Source organism: Ammospiza caudacuta, chromosome 8, assembly GCF_027887145.1.
Source record: "Ammospiza caudacuta isolate bAmmCau1 chromosome 8, bAmmCau1.pri, whole genome shotgun sequence".
Taxonomy (NCBI): domain Eukaryota; kingdom Metazoa; phylum Chordata; class Aves; order Passeriformes; family Passerellidae; genus Ammospiza; species Ammospiza caudacuta.
Genome location: NC_080600.1, coordinates 33,748,014 through 33,769,375, shown reverse-complemented (window position 1 = coordinate 33,769,375; position 21,362 = coordinate 33,748,014). Strand labels below are relative to the sequence as shown.

The window sequence follows — 21,362 nt, the reverse complement described above, 5'->3', positions numbered from 1 at the left end:
CCGCCCGCTCCCCGCCGACCGGCCCGCGGCGAAGCGCCCGCCCTGCGCCCGGCCCCGAGCGGCGGGGGCCGGGCGGGAGCGGTGCGGGCGCGCTGCGATGCGGCTCCCCCGCGGCGCCCCGAGCCCCTGCGGCCGCCACGGCGCGGCTGAGGGCGAGCGGCCGTGAGCCGGGGCCGTCCCGGTGCCCGCGGTGCCGAGCGCGCTCGGTGGTGTCCAAGTGCCGGGGCCGGCGATGGGACTGCCCTGAGCGTCCCGCCGGGGACACCCCGGCTCTGGGGGCGCCCGGCCGTTCCGGAGACTTTGGGGACGTTTGCGGGTTTTGCCTTTTTTCTTTCTCTTTTTTTTTTTTTTTTTTTTTTTTTTTCCTTTTTTCCCCTTCATTTTTTTTCTCCTTCCCCGCTGCCTTTTGGCGTTTTCTCCCGGCGGCTCGTCCCCTGCGCCTGCCCGGTGGTCATCCCCTCGCCCGCGGCCCCGCTCCTCAGGGCATGTCCCGGTCCAACAGCGTCAGCCCCCCGGGCTTCGGCGGTCCCGCGCCCTGGGCAGGCACCGAGCAGCACCGCTCAGCCTGGGGCGAGGCGGAGGCCCGGGCCAATGGCTACTCCTACCCGCCGCCTCCCAACAGGTCCTCGGGCAAGAAGGCCTCCCGCATGTCGAGCAGGTGGAGGAGCGAGGAAGACTACGAGCCCCGGAACCGCGGGGAGAGCGGCTGCAGGATGATGAGCTTTAGGTCCAAATCCGCCTGGCAGGAGCACGGTGACGACAGCCGACGTCACCGGTCCCGGCACCCGCCCGGCAGTGATTCCCCCGCTGCCCCCAACAATGCCAGCCCCCGGCAGCTGGGGGAGCAGGGGGAGGTACGGCCCCGCTCGGTGGAGTTGGGGCTGGACGAGAAACGCATCAAGGCCAAGATTGAGGAGCTGGAGGAAGAGGACGGGGACGAGGGGGACTCCGAGGCGGCCTTCTCCATGGGCAGTTGTTGCAGTAGCCTGCTACAAATCTTCAGGTCCAAGAAGTTCCAGTCTGAGAAACTGGAACGTCTCTATCAGCGCTACTTCTTTCGGCTAAACCAGAGCAGCCTCACCATGCTTATGGCCGTGCTGGTGCTGGTCTGTGTGGTCATGCTGATCTTCCATGCCGCGCACGGCCGCTATGAGGTATCCTATGTCGTGGTGCTCTCCCTGGCCATCGTGCTGATGGTGGTGCTGTGCATGGTGTGCAACCGCAACAACTTCCACCAGGACCACATGTGGCTGGCGTGCTACTCTGTCATCCTGGTGATCCTGGCGGTGCAAGTGGTAGGGGTTCTGCTGGTGTGGCCCAGGAGCGCCTCCGAGGGCATCTGGTGGACCGTCTTCTTCATCTACAGCATCTACACGCTGCTGCCGGTGCGCATGAGAGCCGCGGTCATCAGCGGGGTGGTGCTCTCCGCTATCCACCTGGCCGTCTCCCTCAAGATCAACGCGGAGGATAAGTTCCTCCTGAAGCAGGTAGGCGAGCCCTGAATGGTTTGGATGTGTGCTCGGCATTGAAGGGTGGGGGAAGTGGGGTGCTCTGACTTCCACAGGCCTGCTTGGTGCTGGAAGGTTGGCAGGACTTTCAGCTGAACTCCTAGGTTACCTGCTGCTGGGTGGGATGGTGTGCAGGGCTAGCCTGTAATCTTGCTTTTTTCGTTGCTGTGGTGTTCCCTCGTTTTTGCTCCACGTTAAGGCTCTAAACATACAAGAAGTGTGTGTCTTACTGGGTTCCCATGACGGCTGCTCCAGCACTGTCAGCCCTGCTGGTGCCCTTCAGTTGAATTCAATGTAAACAGCCCAGTGCCAAGCACACCTGTGGAACAGTATCCAAGCACGCTGCTGTTTTACTGAGAAAGGTGTAGAAAGTCTGGCTGTTTTGATAAGGTAGAGGTTATCTTTGTGTGTCACTCCGGGTTCAGTGTTAGCACAGAGCTTAGGCACCTTAGGAGAGCATGCTCCATGGGAATGTGGGGTAGGCTTTTGGTTTAGCAGGAAAGTGTTTTTCTCTGAGATGTGCTGGAAATCTCTATGGTGAAAAAGCCCAGAGTTCCTGTACAGGCGGGATAAAAAGTACCAAAAAAAGTATAAATGCAGGTTGTTATTTAGCTGTGGTATCATGTTTAACTGAAGCAGTTCAGTTCACGGGAACAATAAGACTATTATCAAATGCATTACAGTGCAATTTTTAATTACCATATCTGTATAAACAACAGCAGTACAAGGCGCCACTCTTCAAGTGAGGCAGGCAGCCTTGGGACTCGTGCTGTAAGCTTACCACATGTAAAATATTGAAGCTGTGAGGCAGTTGTCATCCTTCTGATGTGCAAGACTCTGAGCAAGGATGAGCCTGTCACAGTCAGCCCTGATACTTGTGTGTTACCAAGGATTTGTTTATTAAAATCAGGTGTTTGGTCGTTTTACATCCCTAACACATAACACAAAATAAAGCCTCGTGCTCAGCGCCTGCTTTGAATCTTAGTTCAGAGTTGTTTTGAGTTCCACCTATTGCAATGGCAAGAAAAGTTGTAGGACTTAAACAAAACCTTGTCAGAATGAGGCTGTCACTGTTTTGCTATACAAAATAGCCCATGAAATTACTCTCTTCTCCCCACAGCCTCGTTAAGCCTACTTGGAGAGTTTCTGGCTTTTTTCTTAGTTTGTTACAAATATTTTTATAAACTGTACGTGACATATTCTTCTTATGTTTGATATAAATGGCTTTTTGTGCATTTCCAGCAGAGCATACACTGTGAGTGGGACAGTTGGTGTTTTTCTGCTTGACTTGAAAAAGTTTGCTAATGGCCTCAGCTATTCTCCACTGGGGCTCTGGTCTCGCAAAGCCTCATGTGTGCTTTTTGCTTTATAAACGGAGACTGGTCCTGTTGAAATCAGTGTGTTTGGAGACTGCATCCTTACATGGCAAGGCAAATCCCGTCATGATTGCTGCTAGAAGATTTAGCAGTCTGTTATGAGCAGAGTTTGGAGCATACTAACAAATGAATAAAATATCATTGCGTTGGAAAATGCTGGTAACTGTATTTTAGTAGGAAGGAGCCTAAACTACAAAGGCCAAATGATTGACTCCCTCAGTAGAAAATTTGGAACAATTTCAGCTCCCTCCTGTCCCAAATAGCAGGTTGTTTGTAAGAGGTTGGCTCGAGTGTGAATGTGCACTTGTCAAAGGTAGAAGCATGGGCAGTAGGTGATGGTGCAGCATGCACAAATCTGTGCATTGCACAGTTGCTTTTGCTTTCATAGTGATGCTGGGGTTTTCCTATGGTTTGGCAATAAATGTTCAGTTAACAAGTAATGTCCTAGGAGCACTTTTACTTTGTCTTCAAAGGGAGAGCATCTCTCCACACTGCCTGTTTATTTTTCCTACTTACACAGTCTCTATCTTGCTGTGGTCTGCACTGGCATAGCATGGGCTGGATCAGTGGGGCTGTACAAGGCCAAGCTCAGATTCCTTACACATTTGTGTACGAACACGAGCTGCTGTCTCTAGCTGTCTGATAGAAAATCTGTTCTGCTGAGCACATTGCCTGACAGCTACTAACAGGCCTTCTTCACCGGGGCTGTATCTCGTTGCTGTGGAAATCAGTTGTGTTCAGCTCTGCCCCGCTAATGCACACAAACCCTGTTTTCCTCCTTCAAACTACCAGAGGCAAAGGCAGGTGAAGACCAGATATGTCAAGAAGAGTGAGTTAAAATGTTTTCTCTGACTTCACTCTGGCAGTCACATCAGCCTGGGTTTTGTGGAGCAGGAGTGGATGTGAGTGCCTTTGTCACCAGATGGTACTTTACATCCAGCAGTCACAGAAGAAAGGCTGGTTAGGATGTATATCAGCTTTCCTCTCTTTTTCATGGCATTTTAAAGTGTAATGCTTAAGTAAGTTTTACTTTGTTGGAGCTTTTTGCTTTAAATCCTCTCTGAATTGTTTCCAAACCAGGAGAAATCATACACCGTAGTTATGATCCACTGATGTTTAAGGCAGGGTGACTCTTGTGTTGACTCCTGAGCACTTTTATAGGGCTCTGGAGCCTGTTAAAAACTCCTCTTTCTCAAGAGAGTGGAATTCTTGGTAGTAGGTCCCTTTTGGGGGAAAGGCAGCTTGCTGTATTCCCTAGCTGAGGGTGCATGAGTTTATTGTCAGAATTATCCTCTCCTATCATTGCTGGATTTTTCTGTCCCCAAACTCTCTGCTCCAAGGCTATGCTAGTCAGACTTCATGGAAGGGTTAATGCAGTCTGCAGCTTCTGAATCCATAAAGTGACAGGAGCAAAAGTAGTTGTCACTGTTCAGTCTTAACTGAGCTGCTTTTTAAAATAATTCTTCTGTAATCACTGGATTTGGAAAATAGGCTCTAACTTGTCTTTGCTACTTGGAGGAGTCTGTCTTCCAAAAGAGAAAGCACCTCTGTCAAAAAGATGAGTATTGTTGGTACCTCCGTGAGTCTGATCAGCTAGAGGCGATGATACTGGCCTCGTGAATTGAACTTTGATTGGAATAAAGAAGTACTAATTATTGCCGTATATTAAAAAGTTATCCAGTGCTGAGGGAGGAAGGAAAAAGAAATCCCGTGTTTGGGAATTTACTTGTTTCCAAAGGCAGCATGCTGGAAGCGAAACACAGTGAATAGGTGATGCTCCACCAACTACAGATTCTGACTGCTTAAAAGGGGGCTTTTCATTTGTTCCTGTGATCAGTTAGCTCTAGAGAAACTGGTTTTGGATTTATTGGGGAGGGGATGACTGTATTAGTCTTCAGGTTTATGTTCTTGTGTTATTCTGGGACAGATTACAAATATGTTTCACTGCATGGAAGTGTGTGGTCGTCTCTCTGCATGTAAGAGATCTAAGGCCTGTGTCTCTTTTCAGGCCACCTTTTCCATGTGTTGGCTCTGATGCACTTCCAGGCTCTGAAAACACGCTCAAACTCTAGAATTCACGCAAGCATTACTTTACATGTGAATGGGGCTTTCTAATACATAACTGGGAAAGAAGTGTACTGTTTATCAGCAGTCTGCCTTGCATTCACAGCCGAGATAACAGTGAGATTTATTCCCAGCGCCTCAGAGCGAGCTGCCCAGCTGACCCACGGGCCTGTATGGGCACATGGGCAGAGGCTCAGCCCGTGGGCTGCAGATGCTTAGCTGCAGTCATGTGAGGAGACAGCTGCCCTCAGCACTGAGAGTCTTGAGTAAGCACTGGCATTTTTGTAACACTATGGGCTAAGGGACAGGGAATTTCACAAGAGTTTATTGGACTCTGAATCAGACTTGAAAAGGGATGGGAATTGTGTGTGGGAGTGAGTGGGGGACCAGGAGTAGGGGATAAGAATGCCATATACAAACATCAAACAAGTCCGTGGACTGAGGTTAGATTTACTCCTGTTTTCCCATCCAAACCTGTTTTATTGTAACTTTCTGACGTTCATGTTCAAGGATACAGTTAAGTCTTTGTAGTTTATTAACTCAGTGTGAGTGGGTGACTGGTAAGATACATGAAAAATAAATACCTTTTATTTTTTGTCTTGTGTCAGTAACCTCATTGAAATAGAAACTGAAATGCAGTGATCTCCATTCTCCCCACATACTACTGCAAACCTGCTGCAAAGGTTCTCTGATAGCAAACTACCTCAGCACATGTCTTTGGTTTGTCTCTCTGATTCAGGACTCCTTGCTCGATCCTTTTCCATGTCTCCATCATAACAATGTTACATTAGTACCCCTCATCCTTCACTTCTGAGAAGTGTCAGTGTGTTGGCCTTTCTCTCTGTCAGTGCATGTTAAGGGTCGATGATTGATCTGTATCTGCATGGTGGCTCTCTTGAAAGTGTAACATTTCAGCATTTAACTGTTTCTCAGAAGATGTTGGTGCTATGAGAACCAGTCTCTCTCCTCTTCATAAACAAACTCACTTCAGCAGGGCTAAAAACAATTCCTTACTGGAACAGCGAATTGACTCCAATCTTGTGGCGATCTCCTAGCACCTCGTAGAGATGCTTTCCAGTTGGCAATTTGAATGGCATTCAGCAAGAAGTTAGTCACAGGGTAGGAGAAGTACTGTGTGTTCCATCTCAGCCTCAGCATGCCTGCTACATGTGAGTGATGACTGATTTAGGGACAGGTTCTCAGCAGAGTGTTAATCAAGTCCTTGCGCTGTGCTTTCATTGTCTCCAAGCAGCATTGTCTTTATTCATCAGGAAGGAGAGATGAACCACCTGGAATGCAGATGGATCTGTGTGTCAGCTCTCCTGTGGTTATGTGCTGCTTGTTTGACTTTTGTCCACTTGGAAAATAGGTTTGAGTAATGTTTGTATAGGATGGGATTTTTAAGGTGCTCAGCTACTGGGTGCCTCAAATAGCACTTAATGCCCTGTTCTGCATGAACATTGATATATCAATTATATATCAATCAATCAGTGGGGCTCTCGTGCAGGGAGAAGAGCTCTAGCACTGCTCACTACTGAAGAATCTGCCTGAGCAGCAGGTGCACCAAAGTTAGTGAAAATTGATTTGTGATCTGCTGTTCAAGGGAAAAAATGGCAACCTGAAATATTCAGTAACTGTTGCATTGCTAGTTGCCTCCCTAGGGTAATTCTGTAATAGAAGTAATTAAGTAAATCCCTGAGGTATTGTGTATCAATTTAGTCCTTTGTAAGAATATTGTCTTTATCTCTTGGGCATGTGTTGCTTGAGGTTTACAAAGGCATATCTGTTTTTCTTATCTCCTAAATTACCCTATGATTCTGCCACCTACTAATCTACCCCCTTGCTTAATCCTCCTTCCCCCCACCATGAATTAGTTTATTATTTCACTGTAATGTTCACCAGTATCAAAACCTGTTAGTGTGATAGAGTGCTATGTGTCTAATTTCCCTGTGTTCCTGGATTCTTAATAGGTTTGCTGTCTTTATAAACTGACCTATTTGAGTAATTTCTCTCAGCCTTGTGGTCATAATCACACTTTTTATAACTGGCTTGGATCTTGGTGAATTCAAGACAAAACCTAATGGGGGTGATTGAGGTGCATGGCAAAAAGACTTGTTCTTCTAGGCACTTTTATGGCATGCTTGAAAAGGCAGGGTGTGCTAGTTCTGCTTATTTCTGGGGAGGTGAAGATACTTCAGAGCAACATCAGGATTCATGAAGGTACTGGGGGCAGAAGGACAAATTTCCTTGCCCTAATCTTAGAAAGCAGCCATTGACTTGTCCTTCAGTGTCCTGGGCACGATGGCTTCGTTTGACCCCTGCTCTCTGTCAGACACCTGTCTAAGGCAGGACATCTTATTTATGAGGGCTTTTGTGATTAACCGCATTCAGATGATTTATAAATCTGAGCAGCAGTGGATATAAAATGCTGATTATCCTGGTGCTAAAGGCTCGCTGGAGCTGGTTGTGCCCTCCTGGAGCCTGAATAGCCCAGTGCTTCCCAAATGCCCTTTTGCTCTGAGTCCACTGTGGTGTGGGCAGTGCTGCCAAGGTCTGGGCTGGAAGAGCACTGGGACTCAGCCCAGCTGGAATGTGAACTTTGGGCACCAGGCTGTTCTCCAAATGCATTCAATTTGTGTCTGATTAGCTAATCTTTCAGTCATGTACATGGCTCCCTCTCTGTCTTTTAAGAAAAGTGGAACAGTTGCTGTCTTTTTAGCCATTGCAGTTGCTGGTGTAGTTACAGTCTTTCGGTAATACCTGGTTTGGTCATCATGTTTTGGTACTACTGGACATTTACTCTCATTTTCTAATCAAGCTAAAAGAATTTTCCTTCTCTGCTGGTAGAAGATGCAATGAAAAATTCCCAGCAACACCTGAAGAACTGAGAGGTAAAAACCAAAATTATTTTGACAGTAGATTCTCTGTGTGTGGTCAAGTGATCCACCCTGTAGCTGGTAATGGCTTCTGAGAACCCATGCTCTGAACAGCTCCTGTCTTTCTCTTTTCTTCTTTTCCTTCTCATCTCTTTTCTTCCTCTTGTCTCATTTTACTTATTTTAAATTTTTTTTTCTGTTCTTTTTTTTTTCTTTTTCATTTTCTTGGGTTGCTTTTGTTTTGTTTTTTTGTTTTTTTTTGGTTTTTTTTTGTTTTTTTTTTTTTTGTTTGGTTGGCTTTTTTTTGTTTTTTGTTTGTTCATTCTTTTTCCCTGTGCAGGTGGGTATGGTTCAGAGAAAATACCCAGTTTTGTTTGAGGAGGTAGGAGACAGGGCTCCAGGTTTTACCAGCCTTGGGCAAGGTTTGTCCTCCCATCTGCTCTGTGTGTAGGGTTTACATGGCACCTTGCACAGGTAATCTGTGCCCAGAAGAGGTGGTGCTGAGGGAGCTGGAGTGCACCAGCACCTCTCTGGAGCTGCTACATGATTTCATGATGTTGGTTTTTTATGGCCCAGAGGGGTAGGACAGTGACAGAGTGTGTGCAAGGAATGTGAAGATTTACAGCTTCTGGGAAATGGGTGGGGTTCCTGTCTAACTGCTGTGTGACTTTTTCATCTCCTGCAAGTCCTGTGTTTTGATGTGGGATAGGCTCGGTGTTAGTTCCTTCCCTCCCTCTGAAGTCTAGCCTAGTGATCTGAACTTGTGATATCTTTCATCCATGGGATGCTCTTTCTTCTTTTTGTTTTGACATTGGTGATACTTTTAAAAAAATATTATTTTTTTGTCTTTACCTGAGACGTAACCCACTGCTGCCAGAAACTTAATTTGATTCATTATTATGGAGTCCTTAGGCTAGGTAAAAACCCAAGGGGAAATCTCATGTGAATGAAAAAACACAACCCCAAAGATATTAAAAAGGATAATCTAGTTATGAGGGGGTGTGGGAAACAGACAAGAATTTTAATATTTGTCTCCTGAACTCCTAAATCTTCTCACCTTATCATAAGAAAGTTTGAAGTTTCTAGCACTTAAACAGGTCACACATAAAATGGCTGTCAGGCCAAGACAAGACTCAATGCTTTTTAGCACCTGCAGCTGGACCACTCCCAGTAAACTCTCTGTGATGTTTTATGATGGTGCTGACTCCTGCTGGTTTCATCACTGGCAGGGACAGCAATGGCAGCATTCAGCAGACCTGCAGCAGAATTTAGCATGAGAGGGTCTTGTTCTGGCACTCAGAGAAATGGACTGAACACATTTTAAAGCTCCCCCTTGCACTTCCAGTCTTGCTCTTGAACCTTTGAGAAGCTCTGTCCCACCAGGAGCCTGGTGGGCAGACAAGCTTGTGTAGCTTGTGAGCTACTTCAGCCAGACACGGATGGTTTTGCACCACAAAAATGATGTGTTTACAATTGGCAGGACCCCCCACAGCTGAAGAATTAACAGGCAGCACTGGCATCACCAAAGTATTGCTTCTGTTGCCAGGCTGGCCTCACTAATGCCTAGCAGGATTTTTGTTGCAGCACTCACTATAGAATGTTTCATTGTTTTGTCAGGCTTTGTTCTGCAAATAAAATATCATTGTGTTCTTTTTTCTCCATATTTATATGACACTAATGTAATTGCCAGGTATCTTTATTCCCTTCCCCAGACATCAGGAACACAAATCATATTTGTGTATTTAAGATGTTATCAGGACTGTCTGTAGTGTGCATTGTATAGTCATCATTTGTGGCTTCTCCTACTTCATAGCAGCAGAAATAGCAGAAGAGAAGTCTATTTCAATGCATCCTCAATCCTGCCCTGATTTTGTTTATAATTCCTTTACCTAGACTGCTTCTTCTGCAGTTTGAGTGATGAGTTTCCAGATGAAACATTAAACTGCCTTTTCTTTTCATGAAAAGTTTTACACACCCATGTAATACCCTTCAAATTTTTTACTGTGAATTGGGTCTTTGTGGTATTGCCGTGTTTGGCTATCATCCTGTGTTTTCCTGGGAAACTTTGCTTTTGGGAGGTTGAGTTTTGGGAATTAAAGCTGCTCTTCAAATTCAATATACACATTCCACTAGTATCAGAGTGCATCTTTGCAGACAGTAAACAAAGAACTGTGCTGATGCAACACAGAGGGAATAGAAATAAAGAAAGGTTTGTGTTTTGTCTTTCTTTTCCCCCCAGACATTAGAAATTGATCTCTCAAACAGGCAACTTAGGCAAACTGTTTATTCTTCAAATATGTTTGCAGCTTCTATAAGACATTCTGTCTCACTTCATAGTCAGAAGAAAAGGCTGTGACATTGCTTGCAAGAATCTGTCATAAAATGTTGTTGATGCAAACAGTTCCCTGGCTGTATCTTCCCTTCCAGAAAAAGCCTTGCCTCCTTCCCTTAACTCCCTGCTGTGGACTAAATGCTACAAGCACTGATCCCTTTGTCCCTCTCGCTCTGCAAACTGAGTTCTTAGAGCCAGCAATGTGGTAAGGGACTGCTCAAATCAGTATTTCTAAAAACAGTAGTTTGCTGGTCAGCCCACAGATGACAGAGCTCCTCAGACATGCTTGCTGAGTGATGAACTCTTTCCACTTGCTGGGAGGCACCCAATGGCAGCTTTCTGTCTGTGTTCTTGCTTTTAACGTGTGGGTATTCATGCACACAAATGGGGGGACCAAAGGACATGTTATTAATGAAGATGCTCCTTTTAAATGGGATTTCTCTCTTTTCTGGGCAGGTGGTTACTTTAATCTCATAGGGAGAGGAAGAAATGCTGTGCAGTGCTAAGGAAAGAGGAGGCTGTGCAGTGTGGTGGGAGAATGTGCAATCACAGTGTCAGTCTCACTCAGGCTGAAAGCTAAATGCAGTCTTTCAGGCCGCTGAACATGAAGTAGGTTACTAGTGTGGGAACTGCTGGTGAGTGCTGAACTCTCTGGATCTTAAGGCCAGGATGGACTTCTGAGCTCATTTAACAGTACCCACTGAACAATTCTCCTACACTTTAAAATTTCTTCCATTCAATTAAAAAAAAAGGTTTAAGTGCTGAATTGCATAGTATTTGTCAATTGAAAAAGCAATCTGCAGTGGTTTGTGAACCAAACCAATACTTATTTTTTCCTCTCTCCTCTTAGTAAGACAGGATTTTAATACCCTGTGATGGAACATATTGGGGATATTTCTCTGTTCAAGTTGGTGGCATCTACTTAAATATAACACAGATGGACGTGTTAGTTGTGAAGGGGTTCTGACATCATGCCCAGATTTTGTACCGGGTAATTACATTCCTGCCTTCTTAATTGATGTTGAATACTTTTCTTTGCTCTGTGTCTATTCTGGACTTTTTAGCAGCACACCACCAAATAGATGCTGTGCATATGGGTTTACTATCATATCTGAGAAATTTGCAAGGCTGTTGACAAGCCAAGAAAACGAGGGACTAGAGCTCAGGCTTTTATCTTCTTAGTCATGTCGGTGTGTTAGAACAAGTGCCACCTCCTTGATATGACAGATGTACTGATAACTTTTGAAAGGTACAAACCCAGAAATGATATGATTGAAGGATACTTCCAGAGCTCAGCCATGCCATCCTGCTGCACCAAGACAAGACCAAGTCAGCCTAAACCATTTGTGGCAGTTACTGGTCACAGACCAGTCTAGAAAAACCCCTCCTTTGTGTATGTGCTCTTGGGGGTCACAGCAGCACTGATGTGCTTTCTGGTGTGTTTGTTTCCTTGGTGGGTGTTTTAGCAGAGCCCTGGGTAGGGGCAGGCAGTAAAGAAGAGCTGTGTGTGACTAGAGCTCTCAGGCTGCTCTCAGATGAAACTGGTGCTTCGTTTCCTTGTCTCACCTGGCTTTGGTTCCCACCCCACCCAGGTTCTCTATTGTCACAAACTGTGCATTTGAATGACATCTGGCACAGCTGGGTCTCATTCCTGACTGGAGCCTTCCCAGAAGCACTGCAGTACAAGCTGTAAGCTTGAAGGTTACACATCCTTTCACAGGTGACCTCCTTTTGGTGCCTGGCCCCTCTCAGCTGTGCTTAGGTAACTCCTTTGAACTCCAGAGACTCTTAAAAGTGTGTGCCTCTTGCACTGTGGTTGAAATGACTGTGAACAAATACTTAAGGAAGTATTTCCTGAAAATATTTTCATATCTCAAGAGAGAAAGTTAGGAAACTGCAATTTTGTTTTTGTTAGTTTGTTTTCCTTCTTCCCTAATGCAGGTAACAAGTATCTGGCTGTGTTGTGACACTGAAGGTTTGTCCAAGGAATGATGTCTAGGAAAGGTAACACTGTGGATTAGTTAAACCACAATATAAAGCTCACTATACAGAAACTGTAGTCCACTGCTGAAACCACCTTACTTGTCTATTTTAGATGCAAATGGACCTAGTTAATTTAATTCACTTCCAGAGGGAATGCAAACTAAATAAAGTTATGCTTGTTAAAAGAAGTGTTCTCACAGGTTTAAATAATTTTCTTCAATTTATTTTGATGAACTTTTCTGAACAGACCAATCTTTACCATAATATCTTCAGGCTAAGGCTGTAGCTTATGTAAGTGAGGAGTACTTTATACTATTAGCTTAGTGCATTGCCCTTGTATGTCATTTATTTTAGAGATAGTGTGACTGTGCTATGTGCTTTCCCCCTTGGCAAGGGATGGGGCTGGTTGTGATAGGGACAGAGTCAAGAGAGGAGCTTATCTGTCATGTTTAGCCAGCCCTTGGCCCCATTTCCAAAGCTGCTTTTCAGGAGCCTGGTCATGAGTGTCCCCTCTGTGGCTGTTTCTGTGCAAGGGGTGACTGCTCACAACTCATCCTTCCCAGAGAAATGATCTGCTTTCAGAGCGTGGCCTCTTGCTTGGGGCTGAGACCAAACCTTTCCATTGCCAATTCCTTAGCAGCTGGGATCAGGACAAAATTCTGTATGCCTAAGATGCCAGGCTGCCACCTGGAATGCAACAGAAGTGGCAGGTGATGCTCTCTGTGTCTTTCAGAGAGAAGCTCCTTTGGTTTGCAGCAGCTCTCCTTCTGTTGAAGCCATTTGCAATGCTCCATACGCTATTGAGGCAGTGCCTTGCTGCCACATGAGCATATCTTGTGTGTCAAACCTCATGGGGAGATGCTGTGACAGCTCCCTGCCTGCCAAACCTCCTGCTGAAGCTTATTGGAGAAATATTGTGCTCCCTTCAAATGGGTGGCATTGTAACATTGGCTTGCTCATTGAAACAGCATTTGGGTCTGGGCAGTGTGAAAATGTTGATTTCCTTTGAGTAGAAGGGAAAAAACCCTGAAGGGTGCCTTCTGCACAAACAGTGGTCTTAGGCAGAGCTGCAATTTCCAGGACTGAGCCAACTAACTTTTGAATCTTAATGGCCATGGTATTTACTTCTCCCTCTGCCATTCCCTGTCCCAATGAGATCTAAAGGAATCTTACCTCTCTTTGAACCATACCCTAAGTCGTTGTTGCCTTGTTTAGTTTATTTTTAGCACAGCAAGAAATGAGTTGGAATCTAAATGCCTCCTGCCTATCACCAAAAATACCTTTTTCCCTCTGGCTGCTTGCAAAATGCCTTTAACTCCCCTCAGGGCTTTTCTGTATGAAGGGACAGCTGGTGTAGAACAATAGTGACTGATTTACACTGATCAATCCTCACATTACTGAGAGGCATCTGCCTTGTACGAGGCACCCTGCAGTGGATCAGACACGCTGGTGGAAGATGTGCCTGCAGTGCCTCCTGTCTCTCTCCCCAGCCTGACTTCTCTGTAGGTCCTGAGGAAAAAAACTGGGAAGAAATACTGTAAAAAGACTTTAGTAGTGAGAGGTGCATTTTCTCTTCTTCACTTATGTGGTAATGGATCACTGAGTCTGGTTTTCCAGGGTTTTTTAGTTGTCTGTGCTTCAGCAGCAATTCCATTACTGCCAAACAGTCAAACTCAGTAGCTGAAATGTTTTTTGCAGCCCAACTCACCCAAAGTTAGTTTAGCCCATATATTTGGACCAAAACAGTCTGGGAGGAGCACATGCACACCTGAGCAAGCAGCTCAGAGGGGTGGGTGTGCTCCAGTGAGAAAGGAGTGATAATGAGCTAGGAGCAAATGCAGCTGAGGGATGTTAAGGACATGTTACCATACTGATAGGGACGTTGTTGCTTTCAGACTTGGCTGAAGGGAAGGACATAAACCCCTTTTTTGTAGAATCATGAAGTGGCTGGGTGCAAAGGACCTTAAAGATCATCCAATTCCAACACCCCTGGCATGGACATCTCTAGACCAGGTCACTCAGACCCCCATCCATCCTGGCCTCAACACTTCTAGGGATGGGGCACCCACAGCTTGTCTGGACAATCTGTTCAATCTCACAATTCTGTTTTTCCAGGAAACCCTTAACAAAACAGGAGAGAGGATGGCCAAGCATGATCTGCCCACCTGCTGCAGTCCTCCCTCCCTCTGTTTTTCCTTGCTTTCACCTCCTCAGTGGTGTAAACAGCCCCAGGAGAAGCCCCAGGCACTGCAGCTCTGTGTTCCTGCCACCACTGTTTATTTTTCTGATGCACTTTACCTGTGCAGGTAACTAGGATGAGCCCTGACAGCCATCAGCTTTTACTGAGAGCAATCAAATAGTGTTGCTATTACTGAAAAAAGAAAAGACAGTCACAGAAGGTGGCTGCAGGATAGAATGGGCTGCTCCATTGCCCTGTCCTCCACAGTGACAGCAGGGAATGGTTTGTTTCAGTGGCTCTTACCTTCTCTTACTTTGATAAGAAGCTCCAAACTTTGTTAATGTTTTGAATATCTCTGGTGGTCTGGTTGAAGTTTCCTTTTTGGTCTCTAAATAAGGTGCACTAGATAACTTTATGAAAAAACAAGACTGCACTGATTCCTTCCATTTTTATTTGGTACAAGTGGAATGTGTGGTGAGAGCATGATCCAACAAGTGCTACTTTGGAAGATTCACCTACTGCCTGGGATTCAAGTGCTGCCCAGTCCCTTGCACTTCATGTGAGGGCAATTAGTGCACGTGCATGGCAATTAGTGCTGCAAATGAAGTTGACACGGGTGTATTCTACCTCTTTAATGGCTTGCTTTTCTCCTCTGCCAAAAGAGCAACCAAGCAGTCTCAAAGGAACCTGCTGCCTTCTGATATTTAATTTGCTTCAGGCTTACATTGGCATCCTGCCTCTTTCTTCTGCCTGGCCCACCTGCCTGGTCTGCTAGCAGTGCTGCAGAGGAAATGATCCCTATTTCTGGCAAATCAGGCCATGACTTGCCCATGTGCTGCAGTTGGGCCTCACACACATCCAGCACCTTCTCTCCTGATGTGCTTTGTCACTGCTGGTTTCTGACCTCCTTTCAGCAGAGCATTGGGCTGGTTTCTGATGAGCTGCTCTGCAAGTGGCAGTGCCTGGCAAAGGAACCTGCTGGTGGGAAACTGCAGGGCAGTTCTTCTGTTATCCATCTTCTTGAGCTAGACACCACAGTGATGGGGCCCTTCAAACATCTGTGATACCCAGTGTGTGCTTGTGAGCAATGATGGCTCTGGAGCGTATGCTGGAGTATAGATGGCATCAAGTGACTTGATGTGATTCTTAACCAAAATTTTAACTGTTCCAGAATATTTTTTAAATGAAACCAAATAGGAAAAGTCTGGCAAAAAACCTTGCATCTGAATACTCAATGATTATAGGAAAAGTAAGGGATTAAAATACTGGAAGAGACCTACTTGTCATTGAGACCAGGAGGAGGGCATAGAAGTGTAGATGTTGCATGTTAAATCAATAATGAAGTTTTGGTGCAGGCCTCCCTGAATGGCTTTCCTCATTGCACCTTCCATGGATCACACCTCTAGGTTTGGTTTTGAATGCTTGAAAGGTCATACTTTTACAGTGTCTCCTCATAGGAAGCTGGAAGTTTAGGATTTATATTTTTGGGGTCAAATCTGGTTGTTTCCCCAGAAGCAGGACACGAGCAGGACATGGATGGGAATATGTAGTAGCCAGCTTTGCTTTGAGTGGATGCTGTAGGCAAGAAAAAGTTCAGCATTAGTCTCTGTGAAATTGTCTTAGAGAACCCATCCACTGGAGATAACACACTGGGTTAATGGTGCTACTTTGGGAGCCTTTTTTATGCACCACTGATTACTGAGACAGTTCAAATGTGGGTCAGTTTTTCTTTCTTTCTAAGTAGAGTTTGCACAGAGTAACATGCAAGCTGTTGCTTTCTAGAAAATGTGGGTCAAGTGCTGTTTTGCTGAGGAAATCAGGAGGTTTTTTACTTAGCCAGCATTAATACTCAAGTGCTTCCTTACTTCCTTGCACTGAGGTCCTGGGCTGTTGTGCTGATGAGTAAAACACTTTCTGTGCAGGAGTGTGCATTGAGCCATGATTTTGTGTCACCAGGAGCACTGGCTCGTGTGATTCACAGAGGAGCATGGAGTTCATGAAGAATGTGTGAGCCCTGGCGTCCCAGGTGCCTACAAAGCAGCTGCAAAATCCATGGAAAGCAGCTGCCCCAGGAGCACTGGTGGCTTTTGGGAGGAGCAGGGGCAGACAGACAGAAATTGTGTGGGACAGGACTGCATATTCCTCCTTGTGAAGTAATGAGCATGTGGAACAGACTGTGGTTGAGGAGGTTGTGGGGGGTGGAATATTAACCATGGTGAAATAATCCTGGAGGAGCACATTTATCCATGCTGGCACTTTGAACATGTGTCATGATGGAATTTTCAAAGAAGGCCCTAAACAAAACAGCTTTATGGAAGAACAAAACCGCATTGTCAGAAATGGCCAAGGAAGCTGTGCCAGCACCTCTTTCCATATCTGTGCTCTGAGCTGGTTCATGTTCTGGGGCTGTTGCATACACAAATGGGTGTTAGCATCTGCCTTGAAGGTGCAGAAAAGGGTGGCTGGGCTTTGTTTTCATTTAGCTATGTTTTCTAAAAGTTGCTGCCTTTTTTTTGTTTTGTTTTCAGACCAGAATAACTTGTCCTAAGGGAACAGCATATGTTATAGTGAGATTTTTTTTCTTTTTTTTTTTGCACAGATGTGATTGTGAGCATTTCCTTGCTTTGTGCCTGGGAGGCTGCATTAGAGCCCTCTGCAGTGATCATGTGTCAAATCCAAGCTCAGCCCCTTGAGCCAGCAAAGTCCCTCTCTGTGCTGGGCTGTTTGAGGAGTGTGGTGAAGACTTGAGGTGGTCTGATCCTCCTGGATGAGCATGCACAGAGTTTGTCTTGATCATGGTGCCAGAAGAAAGTGGGTTGGGTTATGTTGTGCAGCATCTCATACTTGCCATGGTGAATTTATGGGACTGTTGGCTTGACCCATCTGCCTTGCAGTACAAAGGGAATGGTTATGGCTTCCTGAGGCCTTTGGTGTTCCAGCCTCAGTAATGAGGGAGCTTAGGAGAGCTCTGAGGAAGGAGTAAAACCTTCTTGCATCCCACTGGATTGGTTAAAATGTGAAATGAAGTTTCCAAAGCCATTCTTTCCTGTGGTGCCTTGGCTCTCAGCATGGTATGCCTGAGGCACCTGAAAGTTCCCAAGTGGGTCTTGTGAATTTAGACATCTAAAATCTTCCTAAAGAGCATTTTTCATTGACTAAACAGTGTGACTGCCTCCTCTTGCCTCTAGGCATTTCTACAGAATAAATAATGAGCTTGTGGGCTTCTGTATTTCCTACTGTTCAGTCCAACTTTTGAATGTAGCTGCACTTGAACAGGCATGAGCTGCCTGACCACTCCTGCATACCACAGCATGCTGATTACTGATGTGATCTGCAGTGGAAATTGGTGTGGCAGAGCAGAGAGGGTTCTCACAGTACCTTTGACTAAACTCTGAACAGCAGACTTCTGCTAGGAATTAAAGGAAATACAGTCAACTTTGAGGCTTGGTGTCTGTTTGGGTTTTTTACTCGTGGGAATGCAGCTTTAAATTTGAATGTGAGGGACCAAAAGGGATAAGGTTACTATTGGCAATTCTTTGTGTGTTGGACTGAAGAGGAAGGGCCTGGTCTGTGGTGTGCAGGTAAAGGGCAAGCACTGAGAGGTGCTAATGGCTTCCCTACAGATTCCTTGCTGAGCTCTGTGCTTGCAGTCCTGCCTGCCTGCTTTCCTCTGCTCCCCATCCCTTCCATGCCATCCATGGAAAGAGAAGGCAGTGGCAGCCCTCTCTTCACTGCTGAGAAGTGAGATGTACGGGATGGTGGATTTGGGTCTGTGGCACCCTGGGAAGGGCCAAAATGAAAATGGGATGTAAAAGAGAGAATGTGTGTGAGGAGACAGTGAACACCTTGCTGAGATGGAGGAGGCTGGTGAGCCTGTATCCATACAGGCAAGGGCAACAGCCTGACAGAGAAACCAGGAGGATCAGTAGGATGCTGCATGGAGCTGAGGAGAGGCAGCTGTGAGATGTCATTTGGAGTTATTATTTTCAGAGTAAACGTGTCCTTTTGAAAGCAAGGATCAGTTATAATCTGGACTAGATCAAGCAATTTTTAAATTTTCTTCTCTCCCTTGAATCAAGGAAAACACTACAAAGAAGTTGCAATTAAAATGAATTGTGAAGTGCTCTCTGTTGCCTGCTGAGCAAAATCTCGTGAGCTAGCTGAATTAGCAGTCTGGTAGTGTTCTGTGTAGGATGCAGGGAAGTGCAGAGTCTTGGCTGTGGCCCCAAAATGGGCCAAGTGTGCCCAAGACCTGCTGCTCTCTTGGAAGGGCGCTGTGGGTTTATGGCAACAGGCTGAGTGGGTAATGATTGTTCAATATTTTATGAAGGAGAATTCAAAGAAGAGGATGAAAGGAGGAGAGGACAAGGGGCTGAATGCAAGAAATACTCTGAAAATGAGACCCACAGTGTCTTGTGACAGATCTTATATTGGGACTAACACAGAGATTTCCTGGCGTGCACGTGCTTTTTTCACATGTGACTTCTCCATAACAAACATCTCTCAGCTGGGACTGACAATGGAAAAATTGTAGGAAACTTTCACTAAACAACTTGGTGGTAGGGCTACCTCCTGTTTTGAGCTTTTCTGTTTTAAAGGAACCATCTGCTGTATAAGTGTAAACACAGCAGGCTGCTAGCAAGCTCAGTCATCCCAGGCTCAGTATCCATCCAATGCACTCTCCTGGCACAGCCCCGTGCCCTGTCCTTGTGTTTCTGCCACCACCTCTTCTTCCAGGCTCTGAGCTGTGGGCTTGGACAGAGGTACCTTTGCAGATCAAGCCTTCCCACAGTGTGCTGTGATGTCCTCTTGCCCATGCAGAGTTTCCAGGAGCAGGAATAAGGGAGGCTGGAGTGTCATTGAGCCGCAGTCACGCCGATGTTCGTGTGGCCCTGGCAGTGAGTCAGCCCGGCAGCTGAGCAGGTGTACTGCAGTTTCTCTGTGCAGGCTGCTTCACAGTGTCTCACCATGTCAGAAAACCTTCAGGAGGTGAAGCAAAGTGCTCTGCAGAATACTTTCCCCTCTGCTTGCCCTTGTCCACCAGCATAGATCAGTGGTTATGTGCAGGAGAGTTACCTGGAGGGCATTGGATCTTGTGTTAAAGCAGATCCTGACCGTGGGGTCTTGAGCTCTTGCACAGGATAGGCTTCACACAGCTTTCTTCCCATGCTTCTATTGAAATCGTGTTTTGCCTGTTCCTCTGGCAGAAGGAACATGTGGAGGCTGCCAGGGCTAGATGGAGGGAAAGAGCTGCTGAGGGTGAGGGAGTGACAGCTTGGTTCATTAAGACAGGGAACTCTGGTGGGGTCTATTGGAGGCAGTGCTGGTCAGGGATGTGCCTACCAGATGTGATTTCTCCTCAGCAGAAGAGAAATCTTCTGGTCTGGTTTAATGCACACTATGAGCCTGCACAGCCACAAAAAGAAGCACTTGCTGTGGCAGAATAAATATTTTTGTGGCATGTGGAGACCCAAATCTGGGAACTGACTGGATCTGAAATTACCTGAGGAAGGGGGAGAAGGGTAGTTTGAGATGATACAAGGGAAGACAGGACACATAGCATGCTTGTTAGTGCTTGTGTGGGTGAAATTGTGTTTGAATTCAGTGTGAGAGAAACTGGCCAGAACACAGCCCTTGAAGTGGTAATATATGATTTAATGCATCTAACTAATGGGATCTGACCTGGATTGCGTGACAGCAAAAGAGGAGAAAGCAGGTAACATTTCCTCTGTTAACAGGTAGGCCAGATCATAGGGCTTGAGAGGGCCCAAGTTGTCATGCATGTCTTTAATTTAAGCTGCTCTCTAGCAACTCATTTTAATTTATCAATTTCATCTTTGTTAAACTGATGAGGAAATTAATGCATGTTTATAGAGTCCATGCCACAACTGATATGAGGAGCAGCTGGTTAATGTTTAGCAAAGTCCTCCTGAAGATGAGGAGTGGTATACAAGTGCTGTTCTGACTGTACCATTACTCTTGAAAGAAAAATACTGTTTCAAAGAATGCTTGTGTCCCCTTCATCATTGTCCTTACAGTCACCTTAAATTATCTATACCCATATATTCATCCATTGCCCGGCTAATAGAGAATTGCAGAAGCAGAGGCATGTATCCCTACAGCCTAAAGAGAGATGTGTGTCAGGTGAATGAAGCCTGGAGAGAGCCAAGCTAAGAAGCATGCAGAGCAAAGTGACTCAGATGGCAGAATGCCCCAAAGGAAGCTTTCAACAAGGGTGATTCATTAGCAGTCAAAGAGTCCTTTTTCTTTTCCTGCTCTGCTATATTTACATTTTGAAATGTGTGCACATCTCATGGAAACAGCCTTCCTAGTTAAAGTGTTGTTCTAAATGGGAGAAGATTTTGTGCATTATGTTTGATAGGCTGTGAGGCTTGGAATACAAGCAAAGCTTTCTTTAGGGAGATCCTTGCATGTAGTCTGCAAGGTGTTACTAAAATCTTGTGCTGATAGCATTGCAGGGATTTGGGCTGTGATTTCAATCTGCCTAAAGAAGACACCCAAATCCCAGGCCTAGATTAGTGCAAAAAGGAGAGACCTTGAATTGTCAGGTAATCCACACACATTCTGGCTTTTTCAGAGTGTGCTAAAGCAGCATTATACCTGTGAATCTGTTTGCATCAAGAAATCCCTCTGAAACCAGGGTAAATGCCTTACCACGGGGATATTCATAGTTGTGTGAGCCACGTGAGCTACTGACACCCCCTCTCTGGTCCTGAAGGAGAGTGTGTGTCCAGCAGCATCCAAAGTGAGTGTGATTCATGCGTGGCACTCCCAGCGGTGTGCTGTGTCATGATTGCAAGGCTCCTGCTGTTAATGTGTGAACAGGATGAGGTTTCCTGCATTGGTGTTGTGCTGGCAACAGCCGCCAGCTCCTGAATCAGTTAAAGCCAGGCACCATGTGGGCAGACTGGTAGCTGTGATTTACAGGGCTCTGCTGGATTAGAAAGCCTGTTGTCTATCAACACATTGTCCAGGCAGCACAATAGGGCAAGGTAAGCACTGGAAAAGCAAGGTCAAAGAGCT

At 45.8% G+C, this 21,362-nt stretch overlaps 1 protein-coding gene across 1 annotated transcript in view; it reads left to right on the top strand.

Moving 5' to 3' along the window:
* Window positions 1-485: 485 nt before the first annotated feature.
* ADCY5 (adenylate cyclase 5) overlaps window positions 486-21,362 on the top strand; it is a 201,494-nt gene continuing 180,617 nt past the window's right edge. The window contains exon 1 of the mRNA XM_058809156.1: window positions 486-1,487. Coding sequence (XP_058665139.1) covers window positions 486-1,487 — 1,002 coding nt within the window. The remainder of the gene's footprint in view (window positions 1,488-21,362) is intronic.